Below are 17,500 nucleotides of genomic sequence, written 5' to 3' on the forward strand. Positions count from 1 at the left end.
AGAGAGAGAGAGAGAGAGAGAGAGAGAGAGAGAGAGAGAGAGAGAAAGAGAGAGAGAGAGAGAGAGAGAGAGAGAGAGAGAGAGAGAGAGAGAGAGAGAGAGAGAGAGAGAGAGAGAGAGAGAGAGAGAGAGACAGAGAGAGAGAGAGAGAGAGAGAGAGAGAGCGAGACAGAGAGTGAGAGAGGTTACCTTGAGAATCGCAGGAGGTGGGAGGGCGATTTTGATTTTTTCATCTTTGCCCACCAGGATGGAGGCGACGATCTGACAGGCTTTGGTTCGGTCTAAGAACGTGTCTTTAAGTGTGAGCAGGTAAGCACCTGATACAAAAGAAAACCAGACAAACACACATGAATATCAGGAGACAAACAGCACCACCTACGGGTGAGATGTGTATTAACATGAAGAATATTGTGGAAGGTGCTGATTGGCCCTTGGAGATCACGTGTTACTCACCTGTGAGGAAGTCCTGAATGGCAGCGATCAGGGGCTCGCCGTTTCTCGGGGTCACAAGATTAGCTTTCGTCTATATGACACAGACAGAGAGGTATTCATTGAGACGGTGTTCTGAGGTCACATGACACACGAGTCTGTAAAGCATCTCTCTCTCTCACCCCCATGAGGATGAGCGCCTCGGCCTTCGCCTCCTCCGTCTGCGGCAGATGAAGATTCATCTCGTCTCCATCAAAGTCAGCGTTGTACGGCGTACACACGCACTCATTGAAGCGAAACGTCCGATGAGGTTTCACACACGCCTGGAACAAACCATCACACACACACACAAGTGTGATGTAAACGCGTTATGACATCTACACAAGTAGGGCTTGTGCTGCAGATGGAATGAGAAACGAATGACGTGATGTAAAGCGACTCACGATATGAGCCATGATACTGAGCTTGTGCAGAGACGGCTGTCGGTTAAACAGAACGATATCTCCATCGATCATGTGCCTCTCGACCACGTCACCAAACTTCAGCTCCTGTGCCATCTTCTCTCGGTTACCGTACTTCAAAAACCTGCAAGCAATATACACACATACTTGCTTGAGCAATACTGTCACAAAAACACAATCATGTTAAAAAAGTTCCTTGAAATAGAGTTAAAGTGAAAATAGATGCTAAAGAGAATTGATAGTTTGATCCAAGAGAGAGTTTTGACCTCTTCATCTGCATGTGTCTCTGCTGGATGAAGTTTGCTCCAGGATGAACATCAGGACCGTTGCGCACGAGCTTTCTCATCAGCTCAATGTTGGCTTTGTTCACCTGAAACACAAATCTTCTTCTTTTATTTGGATCTCCAAGACAAGCTACATACACACACAAGCACACACACACACAAACTACTTTATCAGTAAAGAATAGGGATGTGACGGTTGAAAATCGATTAGAATATGTGACGATTAAAGCCGGTTGAGATGTGAAATGAATCGCGATACATGTTCTGACCAGCAGGGGCCGCTGTGTTTACTTTGGAACACGTAGAAATGCTGATATTTCTTAAATGTAAAAAAATCCATGAAAAGCACAGAAAGTTTTAGTTTGTTTATTTGAAAGAGACTTTTGTATTATTCATTTTCTATTTGATTTGAAATAATAGTTTAGTTTTGTTATTTGACATAAAGGATATTTTTATTTGACAAAGAAATGTGTAGCATTCAGAAATAACGAAAGGGCAGTTGTTCGTTTCTAATTTGTCTCAACTCCCTTTGTAGAAACAAACCGTGAACGTATCGTATTGTGAGATCAGTATCGTGAATCGCATCGCAGGCGGAGTGAATCGTGACATCCCTAGTAACGAAGCTGTGGATCCACACCGACCTTCTCCGGGTACGTCAGGATTTTGGCGACGTGCACCGGTACAGCCACCTCATCGATTCTCAGGTTCGGGTCGGGAGAGATAACCGTTCTGCCTGAAAAATCCACTCTCTTTCCAGACAGGTTACCACGGAATCGCCCTGAAATACAGCGAGACATGCCCAGTGAGACAAGAGCGGTATTAACAGAACGAAGCCCACGGCCTCATGGGTAATGTGTGGGTTGACGTGAGCCCTTGGTCATACCCTGTTTTCCCTTGAGTCTCTGCACAAAGCCGCGGGTCCATTTCTTTGGTGCCATGTTGAGCGGGATTCCTGACAGCTCGCTGTTGATGTAGAGAGCACACTGAAGCTGGAGAAAGTCCCAGTCCTCCATGATCATCTGAGTCTTCGCTCCTGACATACGATGCTGTAGAGAAACAAACATCGTGACCCATTCTTCCGTTTCATTTAGCAGATGATCTTAATCAAAGCGACCGAGTTAAAACAGACATGCAATAATTGCACGTACAATTGTTCAATACCGTTTTTATTGAATAATTCATTTAACAAAGTACAGCCTAGTTTCCTTTCATTTAGGATTGTTTAGGTCATGCGAGTCGAGTCTTTGCGCACCTTCTTGATGACATCATTGAGAAAGATGATTTCCGTCAGCTTCATGGTCAGATCGTCCTCGTTGGTTCCTGATTTGAGGTCGCTCACGACCGAGGGGCGGATACAGAGGGGCGGGACCAGAAGGCGTGTCAGGATGAGGTCGGCGGGTTTGCTTGATTCTGGATTCATCAGGAGAAGAGGAATGTCTTCTTTCGGAATCCTCCGGAATAGATTCATCACCACCAGGGGATTGAGATTTTCCTGGACAAAAATATGAATTCATCAAAGAAAAAAACAATAAAAGACATTTCATTAAAACGAGAATTTCTGTTTGTTGCTTGTAGTCAGTATTACAGAAAGACTTTAAAGTGATCCGTCACCCAAAAAATGACAATTCAGTCATCATTTACTCACCCTCGGATTGTTCCAAACCTGTCTGAATTGCTCGTTCTGCTGAACACACGGGAAGATATCTGGAAGATTGTCACATTTATTTTCCCTACAATGGCAGTAAATGGTGGATGAGATCTGACATTCTTCCAAATTTCTTCCCGTGTGTTCAGCAAAACAAAGAAATTCATACAGGTTTGGAGCAATCTGAGGGTGAATAAATGATGACAGAATTTTCATTTTTGAGTAAAGTGTCGCTTTGTCCCTTAAAAAAAAGGTTCTTCACTGTTTGTGCATGAAAGAGGCTTTGCTAAGAGAGGAGACTTCATGCACCTGTGCTCTGGTCAACAGAGCCTCCACTTCTTTATTGTGCTCAATGGCCACATCGAACGACTGGAGAAAATCAGACACCATCGGATCGATCACCTTCTTTGTGGTTTTATACTTCTCATGAATGATCTTCAGTAAGCCACATTTCTTAACGGGACCTAAAGACACATGAGAGAATGTGTCACGCGAAAACAAAAGTGCAGTCGTTCTTTTCTCTTCATCACATCAATGATATGAAATCATCCTTTTGAATAATGACGACGTTTTGAGTTGAACTTTACCAAGACAGTATGTCACTCATCATCACGTGCATGTAAACCAGTATTAGTGTAAGTGATCTGTACCGTTAAATGCACTGCAGTGAAAGCACGTGTTTTTCTTCCTGCATTTGTCAGAGATTTTCTTCTTTAAACCGCGTTTCTGCAGGTACACCAGACCGGGTCTCCGCAAAAAATCCAGAAACTGAAGCCTTTCTTCTTTAGACAGGAGAATGTGTGAACACGTCTTACAAATCATCTGAAATAAACAAAAACAGCTTCATCTTACACAAGGCACTGAAGGCAGGACTGTGCCAATGTCTTCGTCTGTTAATGCTTCTCATTAAACTGTGTTAGAAATGAAAGCAGTAAAAAGCTCTTTGATATTTTGGCAGACACACCGAGTACTTGCCTGCAGGATTCCGATAATGGCTTTGAAGTATCCAATGTGAAAACACGGCAGTTCCAGATCTAGATATCCGTAGTGACCCAGACAGTCGGCCAGGTTCTTCCCACAGGTTTCACAGGGTCTGTCCTTCTCACTGGTGCCCTGGACAGAAGAAAGACACACCATCACCTTTCTCATTATGCCTTTCTCTCGCATGCGTGCATTTAAACGTTTCGGGGTGAAATAAATGCTTTTTTTCAGTGAATGCTTCGGGTGACGTCTCACCATGCGGTGGTCCAGGACTCCGTATGAAAGCGGCGTGTGGCTCGTGTCTTGGCTGTAGAGATTTTTACTGACCACTTGAATATGAGCCTGCTGCCGCATCTGCTCTGCTGACTTCACACCGAAACAGATGTGACTTCTGAAAGAGCAGAGAAAGAAACAACCAATCGAGCTTTAAAATGTGTGCAAACAAACAGACAGACAACGTAAATGTATTTTATTATTAATGTTATTATATGCATCAACATTGTTGTTATTTGTTATTCCATTGGTATTCTTTTATTGTAAAGCACTTTGTGACTCCTCCTTGTCAGTGAAAGGTGCTACATAAATAAAACGTACTTACAGGCCAAATGGGACAGACAAAAATACACGCAAAGAGAGACTGACAAACAGATATTAATACAGAATGACAGATGTTGTAACATTCAGAAAAAGAGGGACAGACAGACTAATATAAAGGCAGACACAATCAGGCAGAGAGAGAGAGAGAGAGAGAGAGAGAAGTACAATTCACACGTGCACAACTTGATGTGACACATGATCGTAATGAAAAAAAACACAATAATGTTACACAATATACAATAGAAAATGAGACATGGTCGACACAATAACACAACACATAAAATAATAATCACGCATACGTTTGTGTGGTGATGCAACATGTTTATAATACACCTAAGTGCCATTAACTCACATCTTTTTGGCCACATCCGTCTCTCTGAACTGCTCCTTCACCATGACTGCGGCGTGTTCACACAGTCAATGTATAAATACAGTCATGCACATCAAAATACAGTGATGTTTTTGTATGTACGTGACGTGCGTTTCTGCCCCGTTTATGATGTTGGATCCTGGCATCAACCACATGCAGCACACCGACGTAAGCGCGCATGCGTGTGTTTGTTGGTAAAGAGCGCGAGCGGCGTCACAGCTCACACAGCGCCACCTGCCGCCGCGGAGCGCAATAAAATGTTATTTAAAGAAAAATAAATTCATAGAAATTATTTTTGAAATAGGATATTTTTAGTTAAATTGAATTAAATTATCTACATAACGCGTTTATAAATACTGCTTCAAAGCAGTTTTACAAATAACGGTGAAACAGAATCGACGATCGTTTCGATTTATACCACACGATTCTACTGGCATATAAAATCGTCGGCATATTAAAATGTTATTTTAATTTTAAATCTATGGTATAATGACTGATGACGCAGGTGAGCACAGCTCAGGTGTGAGCGAGCCCCCTCATGATGGCGGTCAGCGTGGACGCACGTGTGACAGGTAAACCGGGGCGTGTAAACAAGGTTATTGCGATAACACAATGGATGTATACATTTATAAAGAAGCAACAACCGTGTTTTTAGAAAGAGAGAGTCTTCCTCTGCTACAGAGATTGTTTCAAAGATTGTATCAAGGTTAACGTGCCATTTGCATCAATATCACCAAAATAATGAATGTAAACCAAGCAAAACGGCAGAATAATTATTTTCAGTAAGATGAAAGACAGGCATGGCAAGAGTAAAAAATGTATAAAGTTTACATAAACCATCTAGCGGACGCTAGTAAACAGCTGCAGTCTGTCGGTAGATGGCGTTGTTGATTGCAGATTACTTTAGTACTAGTTTTGCCCTTACAGTGTCAAAACGGCTCACAAGTGTTCACCTAAATACCCACTAAAACAGTGTTTTAAAGCACATGTTGTGTATATTTTATTCTACAAACGGCACGAAAAAAATGTGCAGTTTATAAAGGCAGAGTAATGTCTCGTGCCAATGAAGCACGAGCACACCCGATGCGGTTTACCGTGGTATAAAACCATGACAAAACTACCAAGACCCACCAGATCGTCTGCAGGCAAACAACAATGAAAATAGTGATAATATGCGGATTCATATATAAGCATTAACGGTATGAACAGAGACGGCCGCGGTATCATTATAATATTCACACAAACGGCTCCTCAAACAATGTTGTAAGCACATATGTGTTTATTTTATGTCACAGACACCAGCATAATACAGTAATGTACAATTCATAAACGCGAAATAATGTGTACATATCGATGAAGCAAGGTTGTTACATTGAAACAGTTAATCATTCCGAAGCACATGTAAGTAAACGATAAATAAAATAAATGTTCGGTAGCCTACGGTAGAATATTAGATATTTTAGCCTTCAGTATGTTTGTACATCTGCAAATGTATCGTGTTTTAAAAGGGAACTGAGAAATTGCGGTTAAAAACTCACTCCAGGGAAACAGTTTAAATGCAGAGAAACATGAATATGTTCATTTAGAGATGACAAGCATGTGGAAATTTGTACCGCTTTGTCAGATTTATGGTTTTTGGTTTCTTTAGCAGCAGTGCGTCATACGCCCTTACGTCTGTACGAGCCAGCGTCGTCTGTGCACATGCGCACAACTTCCTACATCGGTTTTAAATCTGATCAAATGTTTACATGTCCTATCAAGCGGATTACAAACGGCATAAACCACCCCTTACAATCCGACTGAATTTTCAATCGGTTTGGGCATTTTTAATCTGATTGACGTGTTTATATGGAGCGTTTTCGTTCGGATTGGATTAATCAGATTACATTGGTCCATGTAAACGCAGCTACTGTGTGCGTGCGCGCGCGCGTGTTTGTGTCAGAGTGTGTGTACTGTGGACATGTTTTTATATCCCGGTGGAGACCTAAACCTGAATTCGTGTCGCTGTGGGGACCAAAATTGAGGTCCCCGTGGGCAAAGAAGCTTATAAATTGTACAAAACAATATTTTTTTAATCTTGTGTGTGTGCATGTGTGAAGCAGTAATGGCTGCTCAGAGTTCAAGTAGAGGTCAGAGAAATATGAAGGGCTGTGTGTGTGTTCAGCAGAGCAGAGAGGACACTCATGAAAACGATTTTCAACAAAACTGATCATCTACTTTAGTCAATCAACAGAAAAGGAATAAATCAAGATCAGTTGTATACAAAACAAGACGTGTGCACGTGCAGTGCTTGCCAATGCAAATCTCCTCACTGCATTATTGTGGTCGTGGGTGTTTGTTATGAGGTTGTTTAGGTGTTTTACAGCACGTTGCTATGGAGTTGATGTGATGTTTTAAGTGGTTGCTAGGCGGTTGCTCCCACCATATCTTCCATGACATTCTGGTGTTATCAAATACTCTTTGTCGGTCTGTTGGAGTTTATACCGTACTTCTAAAAGAATAAACATCAATACTTGAGCCGGACACCAAGATCATATGTGTGTCTCATGTAAGGGTCATGACTACAGGACATCAATCCGCTCCAGTAGATTTGGGTCAGTGTGTGAAGAGTCACATGTTAGCGTTTAAGATGAAGTTATATGTGTTCTGTAACTGTGCTACTGTAGATTTACTGTAAAGTCTTGTGCTGACAGACTTCAACAGAACAGAGGGTTAACAGAAAACACATTTCTTTTGTTTGTTGTTACTATATCGTGGATTTTAGCATAATGGGAACGCTGTATTGACCAATCGATGATGAGAATTTTGCACCGTTCGGTCCATAGTGAAGAGCGCAGATGGAGTTTGGGATGTTTGGGTGCAGATGGATGTCTGAGAAAAAATGTCATATGGTGTCCAGCCAGATAGTAAAACATGAGATCACCTACATAAAATAAAAAATACAATTAGATCATATCAAAACAATAAGCTGTGTATTGTATATATACTGTAGGCTACGTGTGTGACTGGGTCTGTTTCACATCACATGATCAAACATGTTTCTGAGACGCACCTGAGCACAGCTACACAAACATGTTGAGTGACCTGCATGCAAATAATATGTGTCATCTACAGAACACACACTTCAGATTAAACCGAGGCATTTACTGTATGTGACGTGCGTCTGATAGTAAAATACATATCTTTTAGTTAACAGTGAACAACGGTGATGCAGACGTGTGTTCATGTGTTCAGACAGTCATTGGAGATCTCTCAGACTCAGCGTGTGTCTCTCTGTTCACAGCTTGCGTGTTCATTTACATATGTGAAGACTCCAGAAAGCCTGCATGTGCTGATAAGTGGAGAGCCCGACAGAAATCGATTCACATTGTGACCTTTAGCACAACTCATGACCCTTATTGTTCTCTTCTGTCTCACACACACACGCACACACACAACTTTTTAAACCGACCTTTAGTACATGAAAATATATTTTTTTAAATTAAATTTTTGTATATATATTTATATAGTAAATTTATGACTGCTTTATTATATTTATAATAGCTGTAATAAATAGCTTTGCGCACACACACACAGGTTTGTTTGAGTATACTAGTGAGGACATTACATAGACTTCCATTGATTTTATATCAGGCTTATGATATATTCTATCCCCTATCCCTAACCCTTAACCTAATAATCACACAAACATGTGCACTCTATTACATTTAAAGACAAACACTGTTTGAGCGAATTATGAGCCTTTTAATTTAGTGAGGACCAGTAAAATGTCCTCACAACTGGTTCACACGTGTTTCACTGTGGTACTGAGGACATTTGGCCCTCACAAATATAGCTAAACTAGTACACACACACACACACACACGCTAGTGAATGATTGTGATCGTTTGCGCGAGTGTGCGTGTTTGTGTGTGCGCGCGCGCGTGTGTGACGTCATCGCTCAGTCCGTCTGCTGCAGGTCTCAAACATGTTCTTTGTTGCTCTGAGCTTTGGACCGGAGACGGTGAATCGTAAAACACGGAACCGGATGATGTCTCCTGATCCAGATAGACCAGTTCTCACTTTAATACTACTCGATTGATTGTTATGCAGTTTAAATATTAATTCGCCTGTTACAGATGCATGAACTACAAAAGAAGAAAAAAATATTACAAATATCTGAATTACTTTATAAATACAATTAAATAACAAAGATTCCCAGAAATAAGTAGCATAAAAATACTATAGTGTTTTAGTATCTATGTATTATAATAATTGCTCCACTTCGTTAATACTACAGTATTCTGTAAAATTAAGTAAAGTGAATTGATAAACTGTAGTAAAAATGTTTTCTTCAGTAAGGTTCAAAAATATTACTGCATCAAAGTAATTTACCTACCATAGTAAATACTAAAGTATTGTTTCATTTAGGAGGAAAGCTTAATTTTAAGGCTTAGATTTCTAATCGATTCAGTGTCATGCTTTTTGGGCTTTGTCACGAAGCAACACAGGCTTCAAATACAGTATACATTATTGTATGAGTAGCCTACACATTCAAGAGTACGCACTTAACCATCGAGTTACTAAACTCCAGAAAATGTCTTTATTTTGATTTATACACGGTCAAAATGAAGGCAGCAGAAGTATGCGGTTTGAGCTGCATCCAGTTCCGTGAATGCACAAAGCGCCATGTCGTGTTTTACGCGTGTCCGCCGTGTGTATGCGTGGAAATAGAAAGAGCTTGATGTAACGTGACACTGTAAGTCTGATCTGCTGCTGCTTGCACACATCTACACCAGAGAACACGAGATACTTTACACATCAGATCGGATATTATCAGTCATCCTCCAGCCGGATCTCATATAGGTAAGACACTTTCTGTGCGCGCGTTCGTCTTGCGCTCTGTCGGGAATCGGGATGCTTTTGATCGGGGTTCGAGTCCCGACAATAGAGTCGCTTTAATGAAAGAGTCCATCTCCATCCTGCAGGGTCTGATCCCGGTGCTCCGCGCGATTAAAGCGGGAATCATTCGCTTGGTTATTCGGGTGTTTCGGGTAACGGGTGTTTTGCGCACATGGGCGCACTTCGTTCATAAAGTACAACATGTTTCATCTGCATTTGCTTTAAGCGTCTAAATGCTAATGTGCATTTATTGGGGTTTTGCGGACACTCCTTATATTGCAATCTTTCGATTATAATAACATAAAGGGTATTTTCTTGTTTTACGAAACTCTACAAGTACAAATAATTTAAACATTTATAGGTAAACATTTGCTGTTGCTTTACTTTATTACTGACGCCAATAATTGTAAAACCACGATTTCCCTAATGAAAGAATAGTGTAGTGCAATAGTTTAGAATTACAGTAAACTGTAGTAAAACTAGTAAATATTAAGTATACTAAAGTATTTACTACACTTGATCAAATAATACTGCAGTATACATTAGATTTACTACAGTTTACTATGGTAAAAACTGAAATATACTACAGTTTGTTGCACTGTAATGTAAGTGGTTGTGTTAATTGTTAAGACTATTTAAATAATTGCGCACTTGTGTGTTTTAATTTATGAATTGTGGTGATTCACACATTGACATCTGTGTAACTATGAAACTGTGTGTGTGTCAGCTGGAGTTATTGCTCTTGAGGCATTGACTGGCCCTTAAATTCCTCTCTCCGCTGGGACTTCAGTCTCACTTATTGTGCTGTGAGTTGCATAATCTTCTGGTTTATGCATAATTAAAAGTGAACACGGTTCTTGGTAAATGGGGTTTTGCTCTGAGAACTGATGTGATGTAACCAGAGACGAAATGATTGCACAGTCCGTCCACTAACAGGGACTTCAAATATATTTGAGGAGGGACATTAGGGTCACTCTCTCACCCCTCCTTCTGTCGTCCTCGACGGGCCTCAGATGGAGAGAGAGAGAGAGGAGGGGTGTCTTCTTATATTCAGCTGGAGCTGTAGACACAGAAGCAGTGGACAAAAGACACATTGACACTGACCAGTGTTACAGCACGTGTGTGTGCGTGTGCGCGGGGGGGGACTAACATCATTTGTTGACTTTGCTTGCAGTCTATAGAGACACTGCTCCAGTTTTTTTTTAATTGAGAGAGACAGTCAGTGAGACAGATGACAGAGAGAGAGAGCGAGAGAGAGAGAGAGAGAGAGAGAGAGAGAGAGGAAGAGAGTGACGTTGTGGTTGGAGATGTTCATTTAGCTGAATGAGAAGGTCAATTGTTTTATTTCTCTGTGTGCTTTACCAGAGTAATCGCTCTCTTTCCAGTCTGTTTACCCTGTAGCACTCACAGCTACTGTGTTACTTGCGTGTGTGTATGTGTGTGTTTGTTTGTTTGCGCACATGTGTGTGTGTGTGTGTGTGTGTGTGTGTGTAAGTAGACATATATTTAAAGGTAAAAACAGCAGCTCTGTGGTTTTGGTGTTTTATTTCATGTGTATTTTGGGTGTGTAATCCCTAAAATAATCTGTAAAATAAAAGTAACATAATCTGTCTGCTCTAGTACAACATTGAGATGGGACACACTCGGAGTGAGTCTACATCACACACACGCACGCACGCACGCACGCACGCACGCACGCACGCACACACACACACACACACACACACACACACACAGCTGTACGCCAGACAACGTAAACTTGGATCCACACACACACACACACACACTGACACACTTAAACTGGTCAGGTTAGATGCTGAAAGATCACTGACCTCTGAATACTTTGGCAAATTGTCTTCATCGAATCTTTGACGATGAAGAATGTTCACAATAGGCAGAGACTATATTAGCAGACAGACATACTGTATAGAAAGAGACGGGGATCTCAGAATCAGTCAAACTTGACCTCAGATGACTCCAATCTAACTGAATCTCTAATTGTTTGTAGATGTGAGTTCTCACTGCTCCCGTGCATTTCTGATTGGTCCATTGTTTGAGAAATGCATTTTAAGTAGTTCACTTTTTGTTTTAATACGTGCGTTTCTGATAAATCCAACAATTGAGATGTGCATTTTTAAGACAGTAATTCACATCACACAGAGATTAAATGTCAATAGCCCTCATATTTCCTGAACTTTGCTTTTTTATTGGGAATGTAAACACTTCAAACTCTTATTTCAACAGAGTCAGATGAGAGCTGCGGGATGAAGCTGAACTGATCTGGGTTCAGTTGGTTCTTTCAGTCTATCTCTCAGTGAGATGAGCTTCATCGTATAATCTTTAGAAATAGTTTTGAAATAACATTTTTGGTGCTATACTTCCATTTTATTCGAGAGTATTCGGAAATTTACATACATCAGGGTTTTTGTTTGTCAAACCTGGCATATGAAAACAAATGCTTTTTGTAATAAATGTGAATTAAAAAGAAATTAAAATGCAATACAATTATTACAGTAAAGTGTGTTTTCATCTCTGCGTAATCAATAACACAGATGACAAATGACCCAAACCAAACAAAAGAAGATAAAATGTGGAGACAGAAAGTGAGTAGACTGCAAACATCCGCACAATCCTCAACATTCATTGCAGTGCACATGACACATAGATCAATAACAGAAATGATCCCAGAACAAAAGACATGTAATCTCAGTTTAAGAGAGAGGGAGGGAGGGAGGGAGGGAGAGAGAGAGAGAGAGAGAGAAAGAGAGAGAGAGATGTTAACAGACTCTTAGATCATCATTAACAGACTCTTAGATCATCAGACTTCATGGGTTAATGGTAGACATCTGCCCGATTAACCGAAAATATGTATCACATGATTTATGCACAACTTGTGAGTGAAGTACGGTAAAATGCTGCTGCATCCGAAAGCCAGAGGGCGCTCTCGTGCAGAAACTCCAAATACGCACTGCAGAAGAAGACCATAACACACAGGCTGCGTCCGAAAGCTTAGGCAGACGACTTGATGCCTCGCTGTCTCATGAGGCAATGCGTTCGGAGGCAGCATTCAGCTCCGAGAAACACATTCGGACAGCCTTCAGAGGGAGCGTAACGGAATTCTGTTTGAACTATAAACAGAGTGCACCTTTGTGATAACTATTCAAATATTTTAAAACTACAATACCAATTTCTCGCAATCAAAAGTTGTACAAAGAAAAATTTGAACTTTATTTACACAAAAACGGTGCTCTAGCCTCTTTCTTGGCCGCCATTTTATTTTGTTAACGCGACCTTGCTCGACCAATCACATCCCCCCCTTATATGCGTATATGCGACCAATCACATATAAGCGACTCAAACTCGCACTGCTTTTAGATCGAGCAGCATTCCCTACTGATCCCAGAGCCGTGCTTCAGGGACAAGCTACGCATCAATAAAATAATCGATACCTTGCATTATCGCAGCCAGCTCGGTTTCAACAGGATTTCGTGTTAATCGCGGTTAACCGTGCGCATGTCTAGTTAATGGTTGAGTTAACTTGGTCTCACTCCACATTCGGTTATAATGCTTTACAGTCATTCACTAGATTCTGCTGTGTGTTTGTGTGTTTGTTAGTCTAATGATGTTGTGTTACTATGACACAACACACTTGGTTCTAAGGCTGGGCGATTAATCGAAAAGTAACCGAAACCGACAGGACCTCCGATCGATGTAATTTTCCCATGTCGGTTATTTCTATTACTTTCCCTTTAACATCAATGTCGACAGCGTCACTAAACTGATCCAAAACTCTGCAAATACTTATCACACAAACATTAAACGTATGTCTAAAGAAAGCTTAAAATGTCTACTTTTAAATGATCTGATTAAGATTGAAATCAAATATACCATGTTTATGCAATATGCATGGAAGACGGGTACAGTTGAGAAATATTCTTCCTCCCGTTTAGTGATCACAGGACTTTTAGTCCAAAAATGTGCATATTGGGGGACATATAGATATACTGAAACACGTTTACTTCATATTTATTTAGACAGAAAGAGTTTTAAGCTCCGTTTAACTATAAAAACTCAAACTGCGTCTGTTTCTTTCATGCGACAGCTATGTGTCTCCAGGGTCCTAAAGTCCCCCACTTTCTCACGACACATGCAGACAGATAATTTGCTCTCCTATCTTCAGCTGCAACAAAGGCAATGTTTCCAAAAAATAACCCAAAGATGTGTATTGTTCGAAATGTTCAATAAATAACCATAAATAGTTGGTATTTCCTTAGATAAGAAATGTTTAATTAGAAAAAATATATTTTCATTACAAACCATGTCAGTGAACTACATCAGTGAACTAAAGTAAAAAAACCTAAGAAAAACAAATAAATAAATAAACTAAAACAAAATAATCGTACAATATTTTATTTCGAGAGAAAATGTTCAATTAATCGAGATTTTGATTTGAGGCCAAATCGTAAATTGGTTCCCTAAACTGCTCTTCCTTCGAGTTGTTCCAAATGTGTATAAATGTCTTTGTTCTGATGAACACAGAGAAAGATATTTGAAAGAATGCTTGTAACCAAATGCTTGTAATGCTTGTTTTTGTTATGTTGAACACAAAAGAAGATATTTTGAAGAATGTAGGACAGCAAACAGTTCTGGGGCACTTTTGACTACCATTGTAATTTTTCCTTCTATGTTAGTCAATGGGGACCAAGAACTGTTTGGTTATAAGCATTCTTCCAAATATCTTTCTCTGTGTTCATCAGAACAAAGACATTTATACAGATTTGGAACAACTCGAGAGTGAGCAATTCAGAATTTTCATTTTTTTTGGGTGAACTGTCACTTTAAGATTAAAGCAGATTGTAACACTGTGAATAGCCCCATTTGAATTTAGTTTAACTTTTTTACAGAATGTTGATATTGATATAATTGTTTTCAAAATAAAAACAAATCGTGTGTTTTATGTTTAAAATCAGAAAGCACATATTTGCCAATAATGAAATGTAGTATGACACTTATTTTACAAAGACACTGTGCAGATGTTATATAACACAGATTGTGCAGCAGATATAGCTGATACTGATCTGATTTTGATGTGTTGTTGTTGTTTAACTGCAGAAATAAACAGACACTAGTTATACTGACAGTGGTTGATAACACAGATGTACATTTTACCTGATAAGAGCCCGTAACACCCGTCTGTATGAGTGACAGAAGACAAGACTCGTGTACACATCATATCAATGACAGAAACATTTAAAACATTTTACTCATTTTAGTCTAATAAAATACAGGCCTGAATATATTAAAACTTTAAATGAAAATCAGAAATCTTGCCTTGCAAACTGAAATAAGTTTCATTCTTAGATGAGGCACTAAGATTAAGAACTGAAAAGGAATAAAAACTAAACTGGAATTGAAATAAAAATGCATTATATGTTGCAATTTAAAAAACAAATACACAATAAAAAAACACAATTTAAAAATAAACTAAGATGAAAAAGTGTTTAATTAGGATGGAATTGTGTTATGAAGGCAGCTGACTGACAGTAATAAAGTAGATGATGTGTTTATTCAGTCATTCTTCAGCATTAAATGGATGTGCTGGTTGTGTGTGAGCTGTTCTGTGTGATTGTGTTTAAAAAATAAGAAATCAACCCCCCCATGTCTTTATGGTCTGTGTGCAGTTTTGACTTCATTGATTTTCTGATTCTCTCGTGTACGGCTGTGTGATGAGTGACTGGAGCACTGTAAAAAATGACACGGATATGTACTTAAAAAGTTATGGGAACAATATTAAACAACATATTTTCATGTACTTTAAAGCTTATTTTTAACGCAATGTTCCATGAATAAATCAAGTAAAATTACCTAAATTATTTAAGCATGTCACACAATAAACCTTTTAAGAAGAAATTCAGAAGAAATACTAATTTGAGCATTGGAGTTAACTTGTTCTTTTTTCCATAATTTTAACTAAAAGCTTGGCTAAAAAAAAACAAGAACACAATACTGCACCCAGACCTGCCTGAAACGCCTCGTGTAGCCACACCCCCACAAATCTACGTCAGTTGGTGGTCTGATTTGACTGAGACCGCCCAAATGTAGACGCAAGTAAGGTGGGCGTACCTGTCAGTACAATTGAAGAGGAACCTGATGTTCCAAATATGGTCAGAGGCGTTACATTTCCCTCACACGCTCGCAGTATTCCACCAATCACTACACACTGGTGAACTGGCCAATCACAGCACACCTCGCTTTTCAGAGCCATGAGCTTTGTTAAACATCTGAGAGGCGGAGCAAAGAGGAGATACAGACATGCACGGTGTGTGGAAAATACAGCGTTTTTAAACCATTAAATCCTGTAGACACATTACATTACATCTAAAACAAACCATAATATTCATTTTAGCCGTGTCAAATCACCCCTTTAAAACTTGATCTGTTTAATGATGATTTTTAAGTCACCGTTCTGTGTAAAGCTGCTTTGTGTGAAATGAACATTAGAACCCCACTAGACAACCACAGTGTGTCCGCTCTCTGTCTGTCGGTCTGTCTGTCTGTCTGTCTGTCGGTCTGTCTGTCTGTCGGTCTGTCTGTCTGTCTGTCTGTCTGTCTGTCTGTCGGTCGGTCTGTCTGTCTGTCTGTCTGTCTGTCTGTCTGTCTGTCTGTCTGTCTGTCTGTCTGTCGGTCGGTCTGTCTGTCTGTCTGTCTGTCTGTCTGTCTGTCGGTCTGTCTGTCTGTCGGTCTGTGTTGCCGATGTAACACACCACCATTACCTTGAGGACATGATGGGCTTATTTGGGGTGTAAATAAATCCTTGAGAATGAGCCGGGGGTCCGGACACAGAGAATGGCCCTCTGGGGTTTCCCACCCACACATGACTCTAAAAATAACCTTCAGCAAGCCAGACAGACAGACAGTCTTGTGTGTTCACCATGATGGCTCAAAATATGTGACAACTCGGTCATCAGACGCATGGAAATGTTAGCGGTGTCTGTTCAGTTTTCCCCACACAGTACATCACAATGTGAAAATCCAGAAGTGTTTTTGGTTTTCTCTGTGTTTCTCTCTATTTACATTTAGTCATTTAGCAGACGCTTTTATCCAAAATGACTTACAAATGAATGAGGTAAACAACAGAACAACAAAAGGACAACAAAAAGCATAAGTGCAGTTAAATCTGGTCTCATATAACCCAGCACAGTATACAAAGCTCACATCATCACACCATCTGTTGTAAAACTCTTCGTTAAACACAAACGTCGTACTTGATTATTCAAGTTAATGCCAAATATAAATGAACTTGTTAGAAAATAGTACATGATAAATATAACGTTTGGTATCACAGCACTGTGCCAGCGTTTGATCGCTGACAGAAAGATGTGTTGTAGGATGGCTGTAGTTGATTGGAGCAGGACGGGTGATGTCTGAGAGATTGTAATCGCTTGGTTTTGTGTTGCAGGTGAAATGAGCGTCTGATGGATTGATAGCTGCTGATGTCCTGTGTGGTCCTGTGGATGCAGAACATGCGCAGGTGAGATCGACACCCTGATAACCAGTCACATCACCTTAGCAACAACAGCCTGGCAACCACCCACAATCATGATCGGCAATTCTGCACAGACGGGCATCGCATTTGCTTCAGAAAGAAACTCACATTGAGCTAAAACTGTGCTCCCTGCTTTCAGAAGTTTCTGGTGTGTGTGTGTATGAGCTCATATAAGGAACTGTGTGTGAACTATGATGAAACTGTAGTCAGAACAGAGCTCTATTGTGACTGTTGTGTTAGTAACAAACAACACTACAAATCTCTCTCTTTTTACTTTCTTTTTAACACATCTTTGTAATCTTTACC

At 40.0% G+C, this 17,500-nt stretch overlaps 2 protein-coding genes across 4 annotated transcripts in view; one reads left to right on the forward strand and one right to left on the reverse strand.

The window, feature by feature from the left end:
- The window catches only part of polr3a (polymerase (RNA) III (DNA directed) polypeptide A), a 24,175-nt gene extending 19,228 nt beyond the window's left edge, over window positions 1-4,947 (reverse strand). Inside the window, 13 exon segments of the mRNA XM_057358224.1 lie at window positions 190-317; window positions 454-523; window positions 612-752; window positions 873-1,014; window positions 1,157-1,260; window positions 1,816-1,952; window positions 2,058-2,220; window positions 2,427-2,666; window positions 3,129-3,283; window positions 3,470-3,641; window positions 3,795-3,932; window positions 4,056-4,191; window positions 4,750-4,947. Of these exon segments, the coding sequence (XP_057214207.1) occupies window positions 190-317; window positions 454-523; window positions 612-752; window positions 873-1,014; window positions 1,157-1,260; window positions 1,816-1,952; window positions 2,058-2,220; window positions 2,427-2,666; window positions 3,129-3,283; window positions 3,470-3,641; window positions 3,795-3,932; window positions 4,056-4,191; window positions 4,750-4,793 (1,770 nt within the window). The 5' untranslated portion in view covers window positions 4,794-4,947.
- Window positions 4,948-9,450: 4,503 nt separating this feature from the next.
- The window catches only part of LOC130569034 (zinc finger MIZ domain-containing protein 1-like), a 25,393-nt gene continuing 17,343 nt past the window's right edge, over window positions 9,451-17,500 (forward strand). For all 3 annotated transcript variants that reach the window (XM_057358373.1, XM_057358372.1, XM_057358371.1), the window contains exons 1-2: window positions 9,451-9,612; window positions 17,108-17,179. The gene's annotated coding sequence lies outside the window, so the exon portion shown is untranslated. The remainder of the gene's footprint in view (window positions 9,613-17,107; window positions 17,180-17,500) is intronic.

Source organism: Triplophysa rosa, linkage group LG18 (genome assembly GCF_024868665.1).
Source record: "Triplophysa rosa linkage group LG18, Trosa_1v2, whole genome shotgun sequence".
In the NCBI taxonomy this organism is placed as follows: domain Eukaryota; kingdom Metazoa; phylum Chordata; class Actinopteri; order Cypriniformes; family Nemacheilidae; genus Triplophysa; species Triplophysa rosa.